The sequence below is a fragment of the Lissotriton helveticus genome, chromosome 1_1, assembly GCF_964261635.1.
Source record: "Lissotriton helveticus chromosome 1_1, aLisHel1.1, whole genome shotgun sequence".
Taxonomy (NCBI): Eukaryota; Metazoa; Chordata; class Amphibia; order Caudata; family Salamandridae; genus Lissotriton; species Lissotriton helveticus.
The window spans coordinates 696,495,396-696,521,085 of record NC_136057.1 but is presented as its reverse complement, the minus strand read 5'-3'; the positions used below and the strand labels follow the sequence as shown (position 1 = coordinate 696,521,085).

At 41.5% G+C, this 25,690-nt stretch overlaps 1 protein-coding gene across 1 annotated transcript in view; it reads left to right on the top strand.

The window, feature by feature from the left end:
• Positions 1–8,574, top strand: part of METTL25 (methyltransferase like 25) — a 690,484-nt gene extending 681,910 nt beyond the window's left edge. The window contains exon 12 of the mRNA XM_078674227.1: positions 8,270–8,574. Within this exon, the coding sequence (XP_078530353.1) occupies positions 8,270–8,359 (90 nt within the window). The 3' untranslated portion in view covers positions 8,360–8,574. The remainder of the gene's footprint in view (positions 1–8,269) is intronic.
• Positions 8,575–25,690: the final 17,116 nt, after the last annotated feature.

Below are 25,690 nucleotides of genomic sequence, written 5' to 3'. Positions count from 1 at the left end.
CTGCCAAGACGTGGAACTCCCTCCCCATCCACCTCCGCCTGACCCAAGACCACCTCTCCTTCAGGAAGCAACTCAAGACCTGGCTGTTCGAGCAGTAGCGGACCCCCTTCCCCCAGCGCCTTGAGCCCCTACGGGTGAGTAGCACACTATACAAATGCTTGGTTGATTGATTGATTGATAGCTATGCACTTCTTGATCTATGAAAGAAAAATGTGTGACACAGCACTGGCGCAGGACACAATATAAATTATGGACCAGGACTGAACTGTCTGTACAGCAAAACTGGAAAAACTTGGTAACTTTGTAATGAGATTCCACAAGACAGGTTCATCCCTAGTTAAAAGAGGCATATTATACTAAATGAGACCCCACTCTGATTGGCATTCTAAACTGAGATGCAATGAATTGACACAATGAGCACCTAGTTGTAACTACACCTCCGAGATTGGCGCTATACTAGTTAACTAACCTAGCACCATGGGATACAAACTACACCTCCGAGATTGGCGGCATATTAATTTTATGCTTACGGCATTAATGGGTTGGCCTCTGTATGCGTGTTTTTTTCTTTAGTATCAACTGCTATTTGCAATTTAAAGGGCACGTTTAACTACGAATTAAGGAGGATAAAGAAGCGAGGAGAGGTGTCGCCCTTTGCCTGTCTGTGCATAATGTGCAAGACGTGCTTGAGTCGCTAAACTGGCGGACATCAAAGGCCAGTGTGGGTGTACCCCTCCACTCATGCCCTGCTTGGCTCGCACAGCAGAGCCTTGACACCCATGTGAGCTCTAATTTCACATGATTATCTACTACTCAAATCCTGAAATGTTACTGGAGAGAATGAAGACTGTAAGCGAGGCGTAAGATTTTTAAACTTCGTATCTCATGTTCTTCCTATCTCTAGATTTCCACATTTCATTTTCCTGGAAGGCAAACAGAAACTCAAAATGGATGCGTTTATAATTCGGAAGCGAAAAGCTGGTGACGATGACGTTTGCGAAGAACAAAATGTAGCAGCTATTGAGCAGAGTACCCAAGAATCAACTGAACAGTCTTTCTCAGGACGTAAGAAGTCTAAAGGGAAAATCGCCAATCCCCTTTTATATAATAAAGCTTATATGGAACTGGGGCTCACATTTTCTGGTAATGAAAACCATTCTTGTCCCCAGTGTTTAGTTGGTGGAGAAATACTGGCAAATGAAAGTATGGTACCAAATAAATGAAAACGCCATTTTACCACAAAACACAGCCATTTGTCAGAAAAACCAGTAGAATACTTTATTGAGCTTGCAAAATCTATAAGGAGGCAGTCTGCATCATTCACAAAGAGAATGAAGACAGCAGAGAAAGCTCAAAAGGCAAGTTACTTGGTTGCTCAAATAATTGCCAAAACCAAGGAACCGCACACTGTTGCCGAAACCACCATAAGGCAATCTTGCTGTGCTATTGTTCGAACAATGTTTGGGCCAGAATTTGAGATTGAAGTTAATAAAATCCCTTTGACAGACAACACAATTGGAAGACGGATTCAAGATATGTCTGCTAACGTTAAGCTGCAAATGAAGGATATTTTTCAAGACAACAATATGATGTTTACATTGCAACTAGATGAATCAACAGATGTCAGTGGGTTAGCTCAATTACTGTTTTTTATACGTTTCATTCATACTGACAAAATTATTGAGCAATTCCTGTGTTGCCTAGAACTTCTATTGAGAACTATAAGTGAGGATATATTTCAAACTTTAGATTGCTTCATGAAGGAAAATAATTAGCGCTGGTTAAATTGTGTTGGGATTTGCACAGATGGTGCACCGTCAATGGTTGGCTCAACAAAAGGTTTTATAGCTTTAGCAAAGAAAGAAATTGAAACTATCCAATTTACTCATTGCTTTTTACATCGTGAGGTACTAGTCGCGCAAACCATTGGGAATTAATTAAAGGAAGTCATGGACAAAGTGATTCAAATGGTGAATTACATTAAAAGCCGACCTCTTAAATCAAGAATATTTGCTCACATTTGTGAACAATTGGGGCAAGGTTTAAAAAGCTCCTACTGCACACAGACGTTCGTTGGCTCTCAAGAGGTTGTGTGCTTTGTCGTGTATACAAATTGCGTGATATGATGCTTAAACTTTTTGAGGACAATAAGCAGCACGAATTCTGAGCTCTAATTCAAAACAAACTTTGGTGCTCAAAATTGGCATATCTTGCTGACATATTTGATCATTTGAATAAAATTAACACCAGTATGCAAGGAAAAGGAGAAAATATCTTAACCGCAGTAGATACAATTTGTGGTTTGAGAGACAAAATAAAAATTTGGGAAAGAAAAGTGAAAGAAGGCAGTTTTGAAATGTTTTCCAAAACAGATGAGTGCCAGATTAAATGTGATATCATCCCGCTGATTGTTGACCATTTAAGATTGCTCGGAGAGAAAGTTTCTCATTACTTTCCAAATGTTGCAATCCAAGACTATGATTGGATCTGAAATCCATTCCTTTCAGCAGCACCTGGGAACTTCTCTCTTACTGAAGAAGAAGAATTAGCTGAAATAAAAAATTATCGAAGTATGTTCATGATGCATTCAGAGAGTGATTTTGACAGCTTTTGGATTTGTGTTACAAAAATGCATCCAAACCTAGGTAAAAAAGCGTTAAAAATTCTCTTGCAGTTTTCTACTACATACATTTGTGAAGTATCCTTTTCAACAATGACAAACTTAAAGACACTGAAACGTGGATGCTTGAAAATGCTTGATGATGAAAGGCGAGTGTCTTTATCAAATATTCAACCAAATATTGACCAGCTGTGTTCATCCTATCAGCCTCATAGATCTCATTGAAAAGTAAGTCAAGTACTGTTGTTTTTATTCACATTTTGTAATTCTTGTGCTATGAGAGACAAAAGAGCAATTTGGAAAAGCAAAGTGAACGGAGGAAATTTTGAAATGTTTTCCAAAACTGCTGAGTGCCGGCTGAAATGTGATATCACCTTGCTGATTGTTGACCATTTAACATTGCTCGGAGACAACCTTCATCATTACTTTCCAAATGCTGAAATCCAAGACTATGATTGCATGAGTGTCTTTATCTTATATTCCACCAAATATTGACCAGCTGTGTTAATCTTATCCACCTCATTCATCTCAATAAAATAGTAAGTGCTGTTGTTTTCATTCAAAGTTTTTCATTCTTGCACATATTTAAAAATTGTTACTCATAAAGGACATCATGTTTTGGAAATGTATGTGTGTTATATTACAAATCATACATTTAAAAAAAATCAATCAACGGTTTTCGTGCGATATGTTGCGTCCCCATACATTTTGATATTTCCAATTTCTATGACATATATGTATCTGTCCTTCTCTCTTATATGCAGTTAATTTTAGCTCAAAGTGCTGAATGGAAAACATATGACACGTCTTGTTTTCTGTTGCCTTTTGGTGCGCTGCACGGAGGAAAGCTGTCCCACCTGAGTTCAATGCGCAGAAACTGGTTGATATGTTGCATGATTGTTTTATCACTCACAATTCACCCTTCCTGAACAGATTTTTGTATAAGTCATATTCAGCTAGGCAGCAGGTGGACTTTGTGCATGGTTGAAAGGGTTGGCAGGTTGTGCACCTGCCCTTTTTGTGCCGTAAATCACTGGGGCATGTGTCAATGTGTGCATGATTATATTCTTGTTTCATACAAAACTAACCTAGCTTACACTCAGTTTTGCCAGTCACTGGCTTTGTTAGACCAGATTAACAATTGCTTTATTAACCTTCCTGCTTTCTCAAATTTGCTTGGAAATGCACCATTTGCCCACTACTTTTTCAAAAACTACTCGGGGGAGAACCCCACTGGCCCCCCTTAGGTGGTTCGGGCTCGCGTTAACGTGTCCCTCGAAATATTTTCATAAAAAGGTGTGTCACCAACATGAAAAGTTTGGAAAGCTGTGATCCAGGCCCTTCTTTGATGCTGCTTTCGAAGTCAATAATGCCTTAGGTCACAGACTCCAATGCCATCCAAAGAATCAAGAGGGTAGAGTAATATATGTGTGGTGAAGGAGAAAGTCTCGGCAAGCTTTAACTGAGAACCATATTATGAGCACCTCCCCAAGACTAAAAGTTTTGCCCACTTTGGGGCGATTTTCAGTTCCAAGTCAGAATGCCTTGCATATGGACCAAGGTTACATGGAAGATGATGACTCAGAGGATAATCATCTCCTCCTGCATTACTATACAATATTTGGACTTATTAAATGCCAGTGACCTACATACTTCACCAGAATGAGACATTTCCTACACCTCTGTTCCTACTTGAGAGGAGATCTTATCTTTTATAACAATAATTCACAGAGGCCATGAAATTGACTTTGCCTTCTTCGTAAGTGAAGTCTCGCATTCTGGCGAAAAAATTGCACTTTCTCTGCCTTAGTTGCTGTTTAATAAAGTTCTTATAGAAACTCTTTAACATTCCACAGGCAGTTCGGCAGTCATCACAGACCTTCTTTGGGTGACCCATCTTTTAGTTCGTTCTGCCACCCGTCAAGGGAGAGTTGGATGTCTGAGACTTCATCGTCAAAACAGAACCCAAATGGCATCCCTCAGGCTCCTCCAGAGAGGGAATCTAAAACATTTGAAGTCATTTGTCACAAAGTTTGTGCATTCAACAGGTTGGCTCTCTGTACGGCTTATGTCCTCTGCATTTCCTTAAGTAAATGTGTGATACTCACAATTATCACACTATGAAAAGCCCAATTTGTACCTGGTCAGGATGGCTTAGATGCAGCAAAACAGATTGTGAAAAGTGGCTTTGACTCCACAGACATGCTTTGTCTGTGGGTACAGCTGTCCTGCTGAATCAGCATGCTTGGATGCATTACACTGGATTTATGGGAGATGTTCAGGGTACCGTCGTGGACATGTCATTTGACAAAGAGCAACTAATCAGACGTGAGGCAGAATTCTCCGTCTCAGGAATGGCAGGGCTATGGATTATGCCTTAGGCCTGACTTTCTCTGCACTGCCATCTCATCAATTTTATCTAAAGTTTTATGGTTATTCTAGGACTGTGTAGCCCCCGAAATGGCAGCCCTCTCAGTCCATCCAAATGCCAAAGCAAATTTATCTCTTCTTTCAACAGGGGTAGGTTTAGGTGACAGCAGCAGCAGATCCAGTCTTCAACATCCTTTGTGGCGTCTGCTGTCTCCAAACCACTCTGATGTACTCCACAGCATCATCTTTCAGTGAAGGGGTGGTAGCCTCCTGTTTTGTCACCAAGTAGGAGGTGGTCACAACATAGCACTTAGAGATAAAGCTGATATGCCAGCACTATGCCCTTCTGTTATTATGTTCCCCACCAGAACCCCACCCACCTTCCTATAGGGCTTGTTCTCTGGCTCATGCCTTGTTCATGAAGGGAGAAGTCTTTGCTATGTTAGAAAAACGGGCAACATATGAGGGGCCTCTGGAAGCGAAGGGTGCAGGATTTTACTCCCTGTACTTCTTGGTCCCAAGGAAGGACACAGGCCAGAGGCTTATCCTGGTTATTCACCATTTGAATCCTGCACTTGTACAAAAACGGTTCCCCCAAACTAAACTGGCCCCTACCCTTCCAGTCGCCCTGGGAAACGCCTGCTCCTGCCCTTTCACTGCTCCTGTCCAGTCAGTACTCCTGCTCATGCTCGATCAACACTCCTGCTTCGTCAATTCCCCTGCATTCCCTATGAGTGTTTGCTTTTTCCTGAATTAATCCTCAATTAAACATGTTTATCCGTTGTTTTAATTAAATAACGTTATAAGCTGTAACTGGTCAGTGAAATGCTAAACGTACTAAAAATTGGTATGTTTCGCTATTTCTAGCCAAACCCTGACTCCGCCCACTGATTCAATCTTTGGTTATTCCCGCCCCCTGATTCTCCACCCACAGTTCCCCTACTTTTTTTTCCCACTTCGACCACTGTGTAAGACACATATAGCATGTACATAATGACTTCTGACATGCCTTTTAGTTCAGTAATGGAAGCTTCAGTGGCCCCTTCTCTGCAATTGAGGAGGAGCGTCACCTCACTGTCTCCGAGCCAGCAGCTGAAAAATAAAACAATATTTTACTATTGTTTTATTTTTTAGCTGTTGACTCTAAGCCAGCGTGTGCAGGGAGGGACAGAGCCAGGGCATTGGAGGGGGAGTAAGACTGGTTTGTGCACTTCCTAGGCACTCCAGCAGAGGAGCACAAGGTGGCCAGCAGCACCAGTTAAGTGTTTTATTTTATTTTTATCATGAATCCCCCGCCACGCACCCCCGTGTGCTTCCCTCTGGCCCCCTCTCCTATTTTTTCTGGTTTCGGATTGTTCAATTCATCCACTAGATGTTTATGCTTTGCTTACCCTACACCCTCCTTGCTGCCAATCCTCCTCGAACCACCCTTGCCCGATCTCCACCCCGCTGGCATCAATGTGTACCACGATCACATCACAGATCAAACTTTATGGCCCCTAGGAAAATGTTTGCGAGTACCCATCGGTTGGACGATCCTTCAGGCAGTGCCGCCCGATGCTGGCGTTGTGCATTATTAGCACTGTGTTCAAGGCAGGCTGGGCCCCCTCCGACCTCTAAGCCCTGGTGCATTGCGCAGGCTGCACCAATGGTAGCTACGCCCCTGCCTGGCTACCCTGGAGAGTCCTTTCTCTAGGAAAAGGTTTCTGGACAAGCCTAAAGCCCAGAAGGAATATTCTAAAAATGAGGATTCTGCAAGAAGATTATGTATCCACCAGTATCAGAATGTTTTGAAAATGTGTCCTGTCGGACTGTAACTTCTTTTATGTTCAGTAAATATGTATTGGCATTTAAATAACCAAAGTACAGCACAAAGATGCATAGGCATTGCATCATACAGGATGTATAGAATAGTGAAAAATAATTAATTGTATTGGAGTACATAAAATATAATATGCGTATTAGTACATCATCTGACTAAAAATAGCATAACACAGAAAACATGTAAGACAGGCATAAGTAGTGGCCCAAAAAAGAATCATAACAATTTTTGCTGATATCAAAAGGCATGGTATTGCGAGACAATAAAAGGGCACAGAGGAATATTTATCAAATAAATCCTGTAAAGCAGTAAGGACTAAGGTTATGATTATGATTCCTTATAATAGAGCGATTTGAAGTAAAACAAGAGAAAATCGGAGATCATGTCTAAGGGTGGCAAGAAGCGTAGCAAGATCTAGTACCCAACCTTGTCATGAAATCAATAAATGTAATGAAAAGTAGGAGGGGGGGGGACGCCCAGCTAAATCACATACGTAGGGTTTAGATAAAGGCAAGTGTATAATCTATAATGTTTTTATTATCCTTTTAATGAAGCAGATTTGTCTAAGGTGAGCCAGACATTAGGGGCTATCTGTGGGAAGGACCGTCTCTTTGAATGTGAATTATGAGCAGTTCTTAAAAATGAGACCCACGTCCACCAAGTATGATGCGAAATGTGAATGAATGATTTCCATTCCGATAAAATAACCATCACATCACAGCAAGCGGGAGGACTGTTGCTTCTAAGCAGTACTGTGAAATTGATGCAAGTCTTATAGACTACAGTCTTTTCATTTTTAGCCGTTGGACTGCACAACTTCTTGTGTTAAAGTTAATGACATAAAATCACGAAGATTTATTGCTAACTAACATGCACGATGGTCCAGAACAGTTGACAACGTACAAATGCGGCACGATTTGTTAACCCCATATGAAACCCCCTTCTGGGCTGGATTATGTTTCCGAACCATCATGTGCCCATTCCTTCAAGAGGATCCAAGTAATCACTCCCATGAAGCCATTGCAACTGGGCCGACATTTGAATTAATGTTCTTAGCCCTGAACTCAATTACTGGACAACCCGATTCAAAGTCCACGGAATGAGATCAGATTTCCATTTGCCCAATGTTTTGTTGCACGCTTAATCATTTTAATCTCAGTTAATTTTCTCTCAATTGCCATTCGTTTTGTCCACAACATTCCATTATATTACAGGTCAGAGTGCAATCCACATGTGGTGTGAGTTATATGAAAAAGACAGTCCAACAACAGGCATTTTCCTATTTTGACAAAATCTCATCGGATTTTTATCTTTGGTCCTGAAATGCACATTTCCTTAAAACATTTAAAATTCAGCCATAGTTCCACTTACCGTTTGGGTCGAAATGAATCGCGTTATTTTTACAAACCAGTTTGTCCTGCTTGTGTTCATTTGCTTTTCTTGTATATTATTTCCAGGGAAACGTTGCCTGGGCAGGGCTGGTGAAGCTGTTCGACCCAGTGACATCTCCTAGATGCTATGCTGTTATTGCTGTGAAGAAACCCTAGCGCATTTCGAGGACAAATACATGAATAAGCGACACAGCTGCAAATTGATGTTTTTTTCATATTTGAATCGTCTTTTATATTGTTTTTCATTTTAATGTATAAAGTTACATGCCTTTGCAGGTAACAAGTCTGTACTGTTTTAAGATTACAAACGAAAATTTAAAGAATGGGTTGGCTAACTGCAAAACCTGGGGAAATAAATGTAGGGCAAACTATTAACAGTGTTTCTGAGTTTTCTTTATTGTGAACGAAATATAAAACAATATTTACTTCCAATGCAGATCTTTGATATTCAAGGGCTCAAATTTAGTGCCAGGGTTGCCTGCACCAAAAGATATATAATGTACTAATTGCACAGCAATATGTGCAGGATTTAATTTGCCTGGAGTATGTGAAGGAGTTACCGAAATAACCCACACAGCAGGTCTGAACTCATCGAATATTCCAGATGCCTTTATGCTTCTATACTGCTGCTTCTCCAGCAGCCAAACACAACACCTGTCTCACTTTACAACTACGCAAGAACTTTTTCACCAAAGACTACTCTTGGCGCAGGCACCATTTTAATTGATTTACGGTCTATGAATCATTTCTTGTAGTTATTGTGCTGTAAAGAAGTATAGTTACCTTCCCAGTGGTTAAGAAGAAAGCCTCACTCCCTCTCTTTGATGGGGATTTCCGCACTTCAAGGTATAAGAAAATTTACCCTGAGACTCTAGAGATCTTTTTGAACAGTCGGCGTCTCTGCAAATTCAACCTGACACAACAAATACACTTATTAAATTAGACTTTACCGCATGTTCTTCCATATATGATATTTTGAGGGAAAAAAAGATTAAATTAGCCCATGGAATGCAGGTGACACTTGAGGCAAGGCAGAAAGGGAGTGGTAATTCGCGAGCGAATTATATCAGCGATGGAAGGTATGTCACATCCCACTCACAAAACCATTTTAAGTGCAAGTAAACTTGGATGTTAGCTACCCAGTCTTGAAAAAGTAGAACTGACGCACAGTCTGCCTCACTGCAGGGACCCCAAAGAAGGCTGACGTGGGAGAGCTCTAAGGACAATGGTCAAATTAAACTTAAGCTTCCATTAACTACATTACAAGGTAAACACGATAGGAGAGTTAAGTTGCCAGGCTCGGTCAAAGTGAATACAAAACAGAGACCTTTATCCTGATATTTATCAATAACAATTATTTCTATAGCAGCAACCTAGCTATTAGGTCTTGGAGCTCTTAGCCAAAGCTTACAAAATGGCAGAGTGGTGAACATAAATCAGAACAGAACCGGATAAGTAAATAGAAGATAATTAACTGAAATTCCATAGTAAATTAAGGTAGCGCTTTAGTATAAGGATCTTAATAGAGCACAACAGAATGAACACTGGTGAGCTTCAAAAAGCCAGGCAAGAAAAGTTTCATTGCGACTCTTTCATTTTTTGATTATGGTGATTTCCTGTAGGAACGTGAGACTTGCTTTTGGTGATTCATCTTTATTGACCAATGGCAAGCTATTATTTTAGGTAATTTGTATTAGAGAGGTTGTTGGCATGATGACAAGAAACCAAAGAGGGGACATCTTTCAGCTTTGTGTGTTTCTTGGGCGGGAGATACTTTAGGGATGTTATCACGAAAGGAAGAGTATCATGTATATATTAGTGAAAGGAGATGCCTTTCCATGCAGAGGTTAAACAGGAGCAACAACCTAGATCATTCGAGCACTACAGGCAAACGATAGACTGAGTAGGACCTGACCTGTAAGGCTTTATTTGTTGAAATTGCTATCTTCCCATTTGGAATTAAGATAATCAATACAGTACCGTACCTGCAAAAAGACAATTTGAGCAGAAACCAGTGCCACATTATCAGCCCTACTCTGCATCCTATTTACAAGTTGAACTTTCGTGGCTAACTGCTGTTGCACTCTCAGTTCTCTGTTTCTCTGACCACTGGAGAGCTGGTTGGTTGCCCAATGTGATATGAGGTACTACCAAGTCCCACACACTATCGTGCATTTAAAATCTTTACACTGGGGACAAATTAATTCTGCAGGGTGACAAAGAAGTGCGGGTTAGATGTGCTAAACATTTTTTGTGCCGTTATATTGCTTTTTCTTATGTACTAATTAATCAATCCTTCATTAAGAGTTAGAAATGTTTTTCCAACTTCTAATATGGGACTCCAAATGGATACTGATTTGGTAGGTGGAAAGTGGTGTGTTTTAGGCATCACTTCGAAACACTGAATCAGTATCTAATTTATTTAATAATGTATTTTTGCCAAAATCCATTTGAAAAGCATTAATATATTACAGGTACTTCAAAGGAGGTGGTAACCCATTCACAAAGAAAAGTTTACCTTTTTTTTTGTTTGTTTTACGAGTCGACATTGGTCCACAGGAACACTGCCTTCTTGTAAACAAACTTTTTATTACATCTACAACGGGGAAGTGATCCTTGGAACCCCTCATCTCTGTGAATGTAAATAATGTTTGTTTAAGAGGAGGCGTTGGTCCACAAAACCACTGCCAACTCCTCACAAACAAAAGGTATCTTTTCTTTTAAAAGCAGTCCTGTTTCGCTTAAGGAAAACAGGCTGTAATTGCAAGAAAAGAAGAATTTGCTTTATTAAAAAGCAATCACAGACTTGGTGAGCTGCTGACCCTCTAATCGTAGTGAGTTGCAATTTGTGACCTGCTTTATTAATACATGTAAGGCAGGTCGGATTTCGACACACTAAAATCTGGAATTTTAAGATCTGGCCTTTAAGTATGTAGGTCAATTAAAAAAAATCTTCACTGGTCAAAAAAATACTGGTATCTAATTGCAAGCAGTATTTTGCAATCAGCAAATTGTTAATCTGGCCCTACAACTCCCAGCAACCTGGACCATTTCTAACTTCAAAGTCAACAAATTGACCATAAAGCCCATATTCTCCTCAATATTCTCTGATGCCCCTGACCTGCATATTTCTTCTGCCATGGACATGTTGCATTTTGCTTTCAACTTGCCCTCGCCAACTTTCTGTTGAAGTCCATTTCACATTGACACTTCTCGGCTTTACCTACTGACATGGACAAATATTTCCAACTTGCCCACTAAACAGTCTTACTGTGAACCCTTATAGAAACCTAGTAAAGCATTTGCTTTCTCTGCAGCACTGCTATTCACTCGTGGTTGGGCAAGGGAGTAGAACACGCCAGGCTCTTTCTTTTGTCCACAGACCTACGGCAACTAGGGTGACCAACTGGCATGGGTGCAAATTCAGGACGTTAAGTGTAAAAATTCAGGACAGAGGGTCAAAATTCAGGACAGAAGCTCAAAATTCAGGACAACACTTCGGAACGAAAGGTAAGTTTTACAGACACGTCAGAGGAATTGTTTGCAACCAATTAGGTACAAGTCCAAATAAGTTTTATATTAGGTTGAGACAATTGTGCACTTCTCGTTTTGTTGGTATAGGTGAAACTTTGAGCAACTGTGCAGGTCTTTTTGTGGTATTTCATAAGATAATAATCTATTTATATGGTTACTGCACTGGGTTGTCCAGTCTGATATTTTGATTACAGCTCATGGTCCGGAGCAGGCATGTTTGTTGAGAGAAGTGGTCTGGAAGATCTGCTTGGATAAACTTTGTTACTAGCATCTCATGTCTAAGTGCCATTGTGAGATGTAAAGCGGCATGCATAGGTGAACTAAAGGGAGGATTGCTGTGATGAACCTACTATAGGGAACGCATTATGGGTGTTTCAGCAAGAGGAACTTAGAATATGGAATCTGACTTTGCTATGGGGGCTTAACAGAGAGTTACACAAGCTGATGGAAGTCACATAGGTGCTTTTACCTGCAGCTTTCTTAAAGAATGCACTGTCAATACACTATTACATAGTTTATTTTTGACGCCTTGCCTATTGCTCAAACACAATATACTTTTTAAGCACAGCTCATGGCACTATGAGGCTCTCCCTAAAATGTTACACCTAAAACAAAACATGCAAACATTTACAATTACTAGAGTAACATTCAAGTAGCAGTTGGGTGTCACTCAAAATGTTATCTATTAATTCTTTCATCCATCATTCAGTCTTTCACCATTCATTCTGTCCTTCCCTCTGTGTGCCCATCCATATCCAAACCTTTTCAACCATTTGCACACCTATCAATCATCTATCCTTCCATACATCTATTCATTCATCTATCCAACCATTAACCCTTTCACCCAAGCAAACCCTTCACTCATCCATCCACTCTTCCACCCATCCATCCATTCACTTATCCATCCAATCATTTACCCTTTCCCCCATCCAGCCATTCTTTCACTTATCCATCCACCCAGTCAGTCTTCTGTCCACCCATTCACCCTTTCACTCATCCATCCTTTCTTCCAGCTCTCCACCCTTCCATTCACTCATGTATGCATTTCTTTCACTCATCCAGCTTTACATTCTTCTTTTCACTTATCCATGCACCCATTCGCCCATCGGGTCTGACAATCATTCATCCATGCATCAGTCATCCATCCATCCGGCCTCCCTTTCCCTCTCCATTCCTCTTTCAGCTTAGCCACCTATCCTTCACCCATCCAGTTGCAGACAGAAAAGGCCCATCAAGAACTTCACCCACGCTATAGTTCCTAAAGCAAGGGGTGGAGTGGGGTGTGGGGGATGAGGGTTCACTATGCCCCTGCACATAGGCAATCTGAAAACTTGAAAGTCATGAGTCATGCATGATGCACAGTGCCAGGACGTGAGGTGACAGTCACATGGTGTTGTTTCTAGGGCTTTAAGTGGGATGAAAAAACGGGCTCTCTCCAAGGGGCGTGTCTGATGTAAGTAAGGGTGTGGCTTAAAACACCTAAGCTAAAAATGTGCTGAGCATAATGTGCCGCCTGACTGCTATTTTGCTGTTTCTATCATTGCATCCAGCAACATTAGACCTACAACAAGCCAGGACTTCTGACTTTGTCAATGGGTGTTAGTTGCATAAAATAAATAAAGAAGCAGCAACTATGTCTTTGTATTATATAATAATAAAAATGCTTCAGCTCTGAAATGATGAGACTGTGTAAGAACTATAACCTCTTTTTTTTAACTTTGCATGTTTGTTTTGTACATTTTAACACCCCTAGACAGAGGCTGGAGAATGCCCACCACATGCTGTAAGAGCCTAAACTGTCCCATTGTCATTCTGTATGTGGCAAACAGCCCCAGACAGAATGACAAAGGGCAGGGTGTGGCTGCTCTTATGCTCCTAGGATGAGTGCAAGGCGGCCCCTATCAGGGAGCTGAGGCCTCTCGCAGGAGAACAGCCCAAAATTATGAACAAAACATCCATAAAAAGGATCCTCACAGACAGCGGACGTGAGGTTTAAATTACGGACGGTCCGTGAAATTTACGGACGGATGGTCACCCTTACAGCAATATATGTGAGATGCTGTCACAGCAAGTGTGGCTGAATCCTTCCTTGCTCACTTCCCTTACTGTGGATGTTATAACAGTGGCTAAAGCCGTGTCTGGTGCACCCACACACTATGAAGTACTTCCTAAGTGTACCTTGGTAGTGTGGTAGTAAGTAGCCCTAGGATGTGTTTTGTATCCAGCCCCCTTGAGCCACACGTTCATTGTCAAGCTGACACAACTCATGATACTGTTCTAGTAATGTTCTAATGGGAAAGTACTTTTAGAGGTGCAAAAGCCATCTGTAGCAAGCATTGTCAAAGCTAATCTTTTCTTCATTTGTATGGTACATGAACACAGCGACACGTGGCATACCTATTGGCATGCACACACACATGCTTACAGATCAATAGACTTAGAATGCTATATACACAGATCAGCATGTATATAGGAAAACATCCAGAGTGTCAATTAAAGGCAAACACAAATAGACTGCATTCAAAGGCCTCATACAACACAAATACAACCAAGTATTCACGATGCACATAAATAGGGGATTCATAGATTGTTGGGTATGAGTGACTATTTAATTAAAAAATAAATGTGAAAGGATAACTATATTTCTATGCATCGGTATAGTAGATTAATTAACTAAATTGATAATTAAGAACATATATTTGTTTTAAATTTTGACAATTTGACATCTTTTTGTTTTGTTGTTTTGTAGTGATATAACATGTCTCCGGTGTTCACATTTTGCTATTATAACAATAACAATGTTTTATCTTCACTCTGCACCAAAATATGTTTCTGTGTACTGGTGCACCAGTCTATGTTGCTATATTAACCTCCAGTATTTAAAAAATACAACAAATTGATTGAAAGTGTTGAGAGAAATATTCCAGCATGAACAAATCAATTATTTAAAAGTGAGAAAAGTAATCCTACATACACCCAACATATGATAGTGGGCCATGTAATGAAATGCGCTCAAGTATTTAGAGCAAATGCCTAGCTATGTCATAGAGACTGTCAAGCCAGCCAGTTATTTAGAATTAAACACTAATGTCAAGAGAAAATGAATTGCCAAATGTGAAGCATCTAACATTCATTCCTTCCTCCACTTCAAGCAATCAATACCCGTTCAACTTTGTAAGAGTTCCATCTCTACACACTTCTAGATCGCTGCATATAAGGCCACCTAAACTCTGTTACCAGCTGTTAGTACAAATGTCAAATATCTCAAAGATAAGGAATTTGATGAGAATGGCTCCTTAAATACATATTTTGGTTTACAGCGGTCTAAAAAATGGACAGCTTTCAATATTGGCATTTACATAATATATACAATGGATTCCCTTCAGTAATTGTTTGAAGATGAGAAAAAACATTGCATTGGAACCACTTTTAAGGTTGTGTCCCTTTCTATGCATGTATCCAGCTAAGGTCTAGTTTACACCAACTTTTCATGGAAGGTTGCTGTTAACTTCTAAGGATTTGTGTCGTCTCTAAGGTGGTGTTGGCTGCAAGAGTGACGATGGTGGTAAATATTTGAAAAGTAATTAGGAGAATTCATTATATGTACACTTTTACATTGTATGTGCCCCGAAACCAGGCCAACAATACTAATCCCCATGATACGGTTGTCCCTGAAAGGAGAGTGATGGGCAGGATGGCTGTATGAAAATTCATGATGTAGAATATTCAATTACATTCAGCATTTGATGGAGCGAGGTGGCAAACACAAAATTCTGTGTACCCCTCGTAAAGTTAATGTCCCATAACAGTAACGTTCACTAATTGCATGTTTTGCAAAATTAACCAACCATAGAATAAAGTGCACACATTATTTTTATTATTATACATGGGGAGAACTAACTTTGCTTGCATGTTGCAAATAAAACTGAGCTAATATGTATTGTTATTGTGCTGTGAATTAATGCACAGCCTGGAAATAATCAAAACGCAATTTAAATGTGCTTATTACATTCACTTATGTGATGGAGAGGTCGAAATATAAGTATAAAATGCATTTAAGTGGCTTATTTGCTAGGTAACAACTAACTGGGAAACATTAGTTAAGTGGGAGGTAAACAGAATAGGTTTACAATTCAATAACTAATGTGAATCTGTGTTTGTTTCTACGATAGTTCCAAAAGTGGCCTCTGAGGCCTGGGCAAAGATGGACACTTGGGTAAACTGTGAGCAAGAGCTGAACTGCGCAGGTGCGCCAAAACCTGCAAGTCAGAGTGAACTGCTTGTGCTCGAGGAGGTTCAAGGCTGATGTGGCCCGGAACCTAGGATGGGTGCCAAACCTGGGTGACTGAACTTTGAGAACATGGGAATATTGCCTGATGTTGCCAGTCAAGGAAATGGCTAGGCCAAAGACTGTCCTAAACAAAGACCCTTTATTCCTCACAGAAATGTCGAGAAAATGATGTCGTAAGGATGAGATGATGCTCACCCACCCCGAAATTGTCCAATGAAATTTGGAATAAGGAATGTTAGTTACATTTTAGATAGATTAAGTTAGGGATTTAGGGTATAAAAACCCCTGGTTTTGTCTAGTCGGGGTCGTTTTTTCAATTTCCATCGGAGATGCTGCCCGATTGCTGACCGATTCCTGGATGTAAGATAGAAGGATAAGATGAGGGCGTTAGTTAGGGATGTTAGGAGAGAATGACTTTGGAACTATCTGTTCTTTGCTGATCTTTGCTGATCTTTAACTGTTTCCTAAAATAAAGCGATTCTTTACTTGAGCTCTAAATAAAATGATCATTTTGAAATAAAGATTAAGATTTCACTGAATAAAGATTTACTATTGCCTAAATGTCAGACATGATAAAAATTAGATAAATGAAGAAGTAAGAGCTGGTCTTTGAATTCTTCCTACGCCTAATTTTCATTCTAGCAGATCTATTGCCATTATGGTGGTGTGTCTGAATAATTTAAGTCTGAATAAAATCATGGTAAATATTTAAATCTGCAGATGTAAATAATAGTTATATAGGTTTAGACGCTCCACCTAAATGTTACAGCGTTTCTCTGCTGCGATTTACCAGAGCCTTGAAGCCGAGTGTAAGTGAACAGGGTAAATGCGCAGTACTATGGGCCCCACTGATGCATGATTTGTGTGGTTTAAGGTTTCAGGGTAATGGTGAGTGTTAATTAGAAATGATTTCCGGAGCTGCGCTGTAGCAGTAAATACTTGGTAGCAGAGGATGGTTGCTAAGGAAATTAGCTAGGGTTATGGTAAAGTACTATATAGAGTTTTGATGTACAGAATTATGACTAACATCTGTTGAGTTTGTATTACGTTACATGTAGTCCTGGAAAGGCTTCATAGAGTAGTGTGAAGCCAGTGCCTCCGTCTGCAGGTGGAGGAAGTGTGGCAAGGTAGTCGCACAGTGAATTAGTCTGTTTCAAAAAAGGAGTATTGCCAAATACTGCGGTGGTATCGGCGCATTTCACTGTTTAGGGACCTTAGGTGTGAAAGGATAAATGTATAGTGAGGACAGTCTATGACATTTCAGCCTTCAAGTATAGGGATCATTCTGTGCTTCCCGACTAAAACTTACTGCTGGGAGAGTAATAGTTCTTAACCCGAGCTTGCTTGAAGGGTAAAAGGAGTGGCGTCTCTCTTTTGCTAACAAAAGAGGAATTCTGTGGTGGGTTAGTGGACGCGCTGCCTACTGGTAACACAGACTTCATGTATATATGAATAGGGTTTTCCGTATGAACGTGTGTAAATGATATTGCAATACGCGTTCAAGCGAAACTCTGGGACTGACACTATTGTATGTGCTTTCCTAGAGAAGCGAGATCGCTATTGCCTGATAGAAGGGTAAAGCCAGTAGTGTTGCTTTATCGTCGAGTCTAAAAATTCTGAGGAGATAAGCGTCGTCTACTCCGGTTACAGAATACTTGTGCGATTGAAAATTCTATCACTTTATTAGCGAAACAGATTAGTGGATTTGTTTTGTGTAAGTTACTAACTGATTTTGTAAAATATCTTGTAAATACGGCTTCTTGAAAAAAACCTGTAAGGGAGGGGTCAGTCGGCACTGCAGAAGCGGGAGCGCTGGTGACGTCAAAAGTGTTGCGCTGGGATTGGTCCACGTGACCGAGACAGAGTAGGAGTTGATTGGTTCATCACAAAAAGCAGCAAAGGCTATTGGTTAAGTACTACAGTGACGTAGCGTGTTCTAACTGGTGCATTAGTGCGAACTGCGCTGTGATAGGTTGGTGTTACGGAATCAACAACAGAATAGTACGTGATCTTTTGAAAGCAGGAAAAGTTTACCGAAAATGTCATGCTACTATTATGATGATGACAGAAAGAAATCTTCATGGTTCAAAAAGCTGAAAAACATGTTCGTAAAAGACAGAGGTAGTTACGAGAGAGGGAAAAATACTTCCTTCACCGAAAACGCCTGCTTCCTATATGTTGACGAAATATGGTTACCATACGTGTGTTTGGTTGGAAAATTGGTTACAGTATACTAAGGATGATGGTGTGTTAGCCTTTCCGGAAGGAGGATCATTTGATCTAGCTGTTCTGAGAAATTTGAGAGACAAAATGATGAAACTTGAACCGAGACCCAGACCAACACAATTTGAGGCATTAGTTGAATGGGAAGATGAAATGCATCATATGGAAAGGGAGAGGTTGAGTAGGTATCTTAGACCGAAAGGTAGAGGCAGAGATGTGTGGGGGGAAACACATGAGACTAGAATGCGAAGATGGAGAGATAGTAGTATGTGCGATGGCATGTATCCCGTCAGATTGGTTGAAGAATATGAGGGACGAAAGAGTACGGAAAAGAAAAAGAATACAGAAGTGGGAAATCAAGGCTATGGTGAAAGCGAATCAGAGGATGCTGTTTTAGAAGAAATATTAAATAGGAGACCACCCCGTATCAGCCAAGTTCTTTATGGACTACCCCAAATGCCCCGATGTCAGAAGAAAGAGTAAATGAATCACCAAGACAACCATCAAATTTTAGAGATTTTCCTGAAAGAGTAGAAACAAGATATGTCCCGAGTACACCGATTGGAGAAGCTAGAATTACAGGAACTCCTGTACAAAATAATTCACACAGAATTGTGCAAAGTGCAGAAAGACGAAGTAATGAACAGCCAAATATGTCTGATTATGAGCGTTCTGCACATGAATTGATTCAGAACCTTACTAGGAATATGGAAGCTGTAACTGTACCAGTAACAATAGGACCTGTGATACCGGTATTCGAAGATCAGAAAATAAAAGAGCCTAGATTACCAATTCCGTTAAAACAAAGTTTACAAAGAGCAAAGGAGAGTACTTGTCCTGATCTATCAGAAATAAGACAGAATATAAGTGTAAATCCACCCGAGTTAACTTTTAATCAAAATTTGTCATGCGGATACCCAACAGGAGCAGAATCTGACTCTGCTACTCCGGAGAGAAGTGCAGATAAAATAGATTTAACTCAAACACCCATGGGACCATCAGAAAAAGAGTTGAGTGAATGGATAAAATCATTAAAATTAAAAGAACAGGAATTAAAAGTGTTGGATGTGGCTAAATTAAAAATAGATATGGAAGAATTAATAATTGGAACAATTAGGACAGACAGATTGAAAACTTATCAGGATGATGAGCTCATGTTTTTATGTAAAAGTATAACATGGAGAGCAAAGACAATGTATGATCAATTAGAAGAAGTGGCAAGTGAATATGGAATAGATTTTTCCAAAATAAAGTCATTGCAGAAATCTTATCGAGTAGATTTTGCAGAAAGAGACATTGAAAACATGAATACTGCTGGAAGACAAGTCCAGATAAAAGATTTTTTTTTTTTTTTTTTTTTTAAACCTTTATTGTACAGAAAGTGCTCACAGATACGGGCCTACAACCCATCGGGCCGGCCACCACAATAAAAGAAACATAGCAGGCAATACAGAAGCTCCCACAGGACATCACAGCAATCCATATGAGAAGCAGAGGCAAGAAGCCACCGAGCAACCATCACGTACAGGATGAGAGAAGGTTGATTTTATAATAGAAGAAAGGGTGTCTCAGAATAAGGGCAATCCGTAAAGTCCAGAGGGCCGTGGTGGGCCGCGAACAAGCAGCAGTATCGAACACAGGAAAATTCAAAAAGAACAGGTACATTTTGGCAAAGTCAGAACGTGAGTCCCACAGTAATAAGCAAATGCAACCGCTGCCCAGCGCCCTCCCACCACTACGAAAACACACAATAATACACAGAACTAAAAATAGGCTTGCAAAACAAAGAGCCCTCTGCCACAACAACCCAGGGGAGGAAAGAAAAAGGGGGAGAGGGGAAAAAAAGGGGGGGGAAAAGACATAGGAAAAAAAGGGGGGAGAAGTAAGAACGCAGCATCACTGCACGCGCCCCACGGCTAACGAAGCACTCAAGAATAGATCAGCACATGGAACCAGTGGTAACAGGAGGAATGAATGCGCAGTAAACCGTGACGGCAGGAATACCAGAAGGCCCATGCTAGCAAAAACACCCCAGGGGGCCACATGCCGACACCGCGTCTCGAAAAAAGGGGATACATAAGAGCCATAGAACCAAAAAAGGAATGAGGGGAAAACACAATACAACAGACCCCCCCCCACCCCGGACATCCCACCCTGCACCCCTGCAGAAGGCTATGGCCTACCCCCCGGCAGCGTGCCTGTCGCCCTAATCAGAACCCGAAATATAGAAGAGATAAAAGTAAGCAAGAACCACAAAGACAAAAAAAGAAGGGAAAACAGGGAAGTAGCAACGGGAGAGGAGCCATATAATCAAAACCCCATCAGCTCCCACCCTCCCGTCCGAAAATACGCAGAACCCATGGGAAGATAATAAGCACAAGGATAAGCTCCAGGAACACGAAGGAGAATCGAACATAGTCATACAGTTACAAACGGATCATCCGATCATACCGCAAGATAACAGTCCACCGAGGCAAGTTCATCTCAACCCTGTCCTTGTTTATCCCAAGCTGTAGTCGTCCAACGCACAAGGAACCAGATCATGTGGAACAGGAGGTGAATAACAGGGAGTCCGATCGGCAATCCACACAAGTCATATCGATTGTGACCCGGATGAACCGGAAAGGACGGCAACCACCTCAGGCAATGCAGGCACAGTTCCGACGACAATATGAGGGAAGCCGATCCGGCGGAGCAATGACAGGATCTTCGTTCGGCCATTCGAGGCAAAAAGGGAAAGGGAGATCCAACAAGGCCGGTCCGGACGGGACCCGGCCGGCAGACCCCCTGTACAGGGGGGGAGCACAGGATGAAGGAGGGCAGCGGACATCCGCACACCCACGCCAACGGCAGCCGCCGGGCCCACGACCTCCAGGAAAGTTCCAGCAGTACACAACAGAGATGAAGCCGCACACACCGGGGGGGGCTCGGCAGGCCCGGCAAAAGGATCCTCCTCCAGGTCAATGATAGGCGCGGCCATGGGAGCACTCCAGGAGCGCAAGGCGGCGAGGATGTCGCCAAGTGTAGGCTCACCTTTACGGTATTCAGCAAACGTGCCATGCGGCGGATCAGCGTCGCCAGTCTCGGCCAGTCCGAGAGACATGGGGTCGGCCGCCATCTTAGAAGCCCGGCGGGGCCGCGGCAAACTCCGACCCCCGTCCGGACACCAGCGGGGCAAACAGGATACAGCCGACCACCAGCAGAGGCACCACCAGAGCAGGAAGGGGGCCACCAGAAGAAGGCGGGTCGCCGGCTCCCCACACGCTACCGGCTCCGTTCTCCGAGTCCGGGCGGAGGGACTCAAAATGGCCGGACCGGAGAACAAAGGGGAGACGGGCCACATACACGGTCAACCCCGTCCATGGAAGGCAGCGCCCCAACACCAGGCCGCAGGACCGCCGGATCAGGCCCGGATAGCCGTAATCGGTCTAATGTCACATCGGCCTCTCCGACCGAACCCACACCGCCACCAAGGGCCGGCCACAGCGCTCCGCCCCGCCCGGGCGCCGCCAAGGAGTGTCAGGCCCGCTCGCTCCGGAGGCCCCGAAGCAGACAAGGGTGCAGCCCAGGATCCGCGGCACCCAGGAACAAACGGATCAAACGGTAAGTGCCTGTGAAATGTCGTAGTTCCATAGTCTATCAAAGAATACTTCCCGGGGCAGGATAAAACACAGGATAGACGTTCCAGACAGGAAAGCGAACGGAGCCGAGCTAAAACGCGGCCATCTCGGACGCGAGCTTGGCTCCTCCCCCCCAGATAAAAGATTTGATTGTGTTGTTGCGCAAATGGGGTGATGGAGGAAAATGGAGAGTCAAATGGGCAAAGAAGAAAGAAGAAAATAGTGACAAGTCTACTTTAGCTTTCCCCATAAAAGAGAAGAAAAAAGTGGCAACTGAATTCCCTATGAGAGAAATTCCTGGAGGAGGATATGTCCATGTGCCCTGGAGCAGACAAGATATATTGTCATTTACGAATGAGTTCCCCAGATTGAGAGAGAAGCCAGTAGAATGGTATCGACAAGTGGACAGATTTGTAAAGGTGTCAAAAGTACTGTGGATTGATTTAGATGGATTATTTGACATAGTGGTGCCAACAGATTTATGGACAGAATGTAAAATATCTGTGGATTGGCCTAGGGGGGAGTATCCCAGAGATGAGAAAAACAGGAGCTCCTTCACCAGATGTGATGAGGAAGTATGAACAAGTGATAGTATGGTTGAAAAACAAGATACCTCCAAAAGAAACTGATTGGGTAAAGATAGATAGAACAACACAGGAGCCGAAAGAAACTGTGCATTCATTTTATGAAAGGTTGTTAGTTTTTAAACAGTACAGTGGTTATGAGGAGTTAAATGAGAAGGACATGAGTCACTTTGTTTATAGGTTCGTATATGGATTAAGACCAGAAATCTCAGACATGATTAGACATAGCATGATGGATTGGCAGTCGAATTCAGTGGACAAGATTCTGAGACAAGCAAAATATTGTAGTGAGGAGATTGATGCGAAACAGAAGAAGCTGAAAGAGAAAGCCATGTGGGCACAAGTAAAAGTAGCCGAACAACAAGTAGCACAGATGGAGAATAAGAATGCAGGGAATCAAGGTGGGATCAAAGGTAAACCAAAATTAGTAGGGAATATTGATGAATTGAAAAAGAAAATGCCATGTTTCAACTGCGGCCAGATAGGGCATTGGAAACGAGAATGTAAATTTCCGCCTAGAGTTAATGGGGAACATACATCATTGAATCCGCAGGTGCAGTTTGAGGTAAATCAGCAGCAACCGCAGCAACAGCAGATAGCAAATCAGCAAAGTCAGGTGCCGCAACCGCCACTGCCATACAGTGGGAATCATGAATGGTAATGGTGAGTTTTAGCCCACCTAATCAAGCACTGTTCACTTGGTGCTCCGCACCTTAATAAATGAAATAGTTTAAACAAACTTCTTTTTGTTCGTTGTTAGCAATTATTTTTGCATTTATTATACACTTCTTTTCAATTGATTGCTTATGTTATTTAATATTCATAACATTTGCTTTAGACATTTGTGAACACATTGGCATCAAAACTTATATACATCACATTGTTTTACAGACAATCATAAGTAAGCACACTTTTGCGAATAGGCCCAATGCATTTCGGCATCCGAGGTGGTGCCTTCATCAGGGGCAATGCTGCAAGAGATGAAAAAATGTTCAATGTAATGGTGTATTTCATTTGGTTGAGCATGGGGGTATGCATTAGCATGGAAATAATAGCGTACCTGATATCAAGTTGGGTTGTTGTAGAAGATATGTTTAAATGATTAACTGTGTGCCTGGAACACTGTATGAATAAATGACAAAGAACTAATAGTATGAAACTGGGTACTGATATTATCACAATAATATCGTGCGCTAAGCCTGTGACTCTGTTTATAACGTACCTGCTTGTCTGGCTCTTGTGTGGCTGTAACGACAAGCAATATTTGAATGAGAATCCAGATCGTGTGCCTGAAACCACAGCGTTAGCGTGTTTCAGAAAAATAAATGAAATGCCCTACCTTGTCTTCGTGAACTGATGTTCTAAATCTATAAAAGCGAAAAGGTAATAACGCCGTTAATAACAATACGAGTCATAGACGGCTCAGACTGCACGTTCTGTGGATAGCTAAGTGGTAAATACCTGAATAGGAGAAAAAACACGATCTGCATAAACGGTATCGCTGCTAGTTGCGTGTTGGGTCGCCGGAGTCTCACGAACGCAGTACTTGTGATCTCAACACTCCCCTTCGCGTGTGGGAAGAGTTAACATGAAAAACGGACTACAAGTGACATAGTCGCTAGATGAAGGGATTATTGTGCACGCCATCTTAGAATTGCAGTTGTGCTGATAAGGATAGCTGAATTCCGTTGCCTACTCCTAGTTGGGCAAATCGAATGCGCCCATACGTTAAGTGAAATAACATTGTTAACGATCCTAAGAGTTGGTGTTTAGACGATGAAGTAATTGTAGGTATACTGTGAATGGAACATGATAACCACATCAACATTCAACACTTTAGCACCCTGTCCCGTTCTTCATAAGCAAGGCGTACGTGTAGGCGAGTACATTATTCCCATTCACAGTATACCTACAATTACTCCATCGTCTAAACACCAACTCTTAGGATCGTTAACAATGTTATTTCACTTATTTATCCTTATCAGCACGACTGCAATTCTAAGATGGCGTGCACAATAATCCCTTCATCTAGCGACTATGTCACTTGTAGTCCGTTTTTCATGTTAACTCTTCCCACACGCGAAGGGGAGTGTTGAGATCACAAGTACTGCGTTCGTGAGACTCCGGCGACCCAACACGCAACTAGCAGCGATACCGTTTATGCAGATCGTGTTTTTCTCCTATTCAGGTATTTACCACTTAGCTATCCACAGAACGTGCAGTCTGAGCCGTCTATGACTCGTATTGTTATTAACGGCGTTATTACCTTTTCGCTTTTATAGATTTAGAACATCAGTTCACGAAGACAAGGTAGGGCATTTCATTTATTTTTCTGAAACACGCTAACGCTGTGGTTTCAGGCACACGATCTGGATTCTCATTCAAATATTGCTTGTCATTACAGCCACACAAGAGCCAGACAAGCAGGTACGTTATAAACAGAGTCACAGGCTTAGCGCACGATATTATTGTGATAATATCAGTACCCAGTTTCATACTATTAGTTCTTTGTCATTTATTCATACAGTGTTCCAGGCACACAGTTAATCATTTAAACATATCTTCTACAACAACCCAACTTGATATCAGGTACGCTATTATTTCCATGCTAATGCATACCCCCATGCTCAACCAAATGAAATACACCATTACATTGAACATTTTTTCATCTCTTGCAGCATTGCCCCTGATGAAGGCACCACCTCGGGTGCCGAAATGCATTGGGCCTATTCGCAAAAGTGTGCTTACTTATGATTGTCTGTAAAACAATGTGATGTATATAAGTTTTGATGCCAATGTGTTCACAAATGTCTAAAGCAAATGTTATGAATATTAAATAACATAAGCAATCAATTGAAAAGAAGTGTATAATAAATGCAAAAATAATTGCTAACAACGAACAAAAAGAAGTTTGTTTAAACTATTTCATTTATTAAGGTGCGGAGCACCAAGTAAACAGTGCTTGATTAGGTGGGCTAAAACTCACCATTACCATTCATTATACTCACCAGGAGTGACTCTCCTGATTAATCAGAGCACCGTTGGAGGAATTTTCAAAAAAAAATTGTGTTTAAATTGGAGTGCTTCTCACAACCCCAATTACTATACAGTGGGAATCAGCAGAGATATAGTACAGAGACAGGATTCAGTGGTGGTGAGCAGGTAAAAAGACCGCAAAGAGTAAATGCGTGTCCTCAATATTGGTTGCAAGAGGAGAATGGCAGTGAGCCGGATG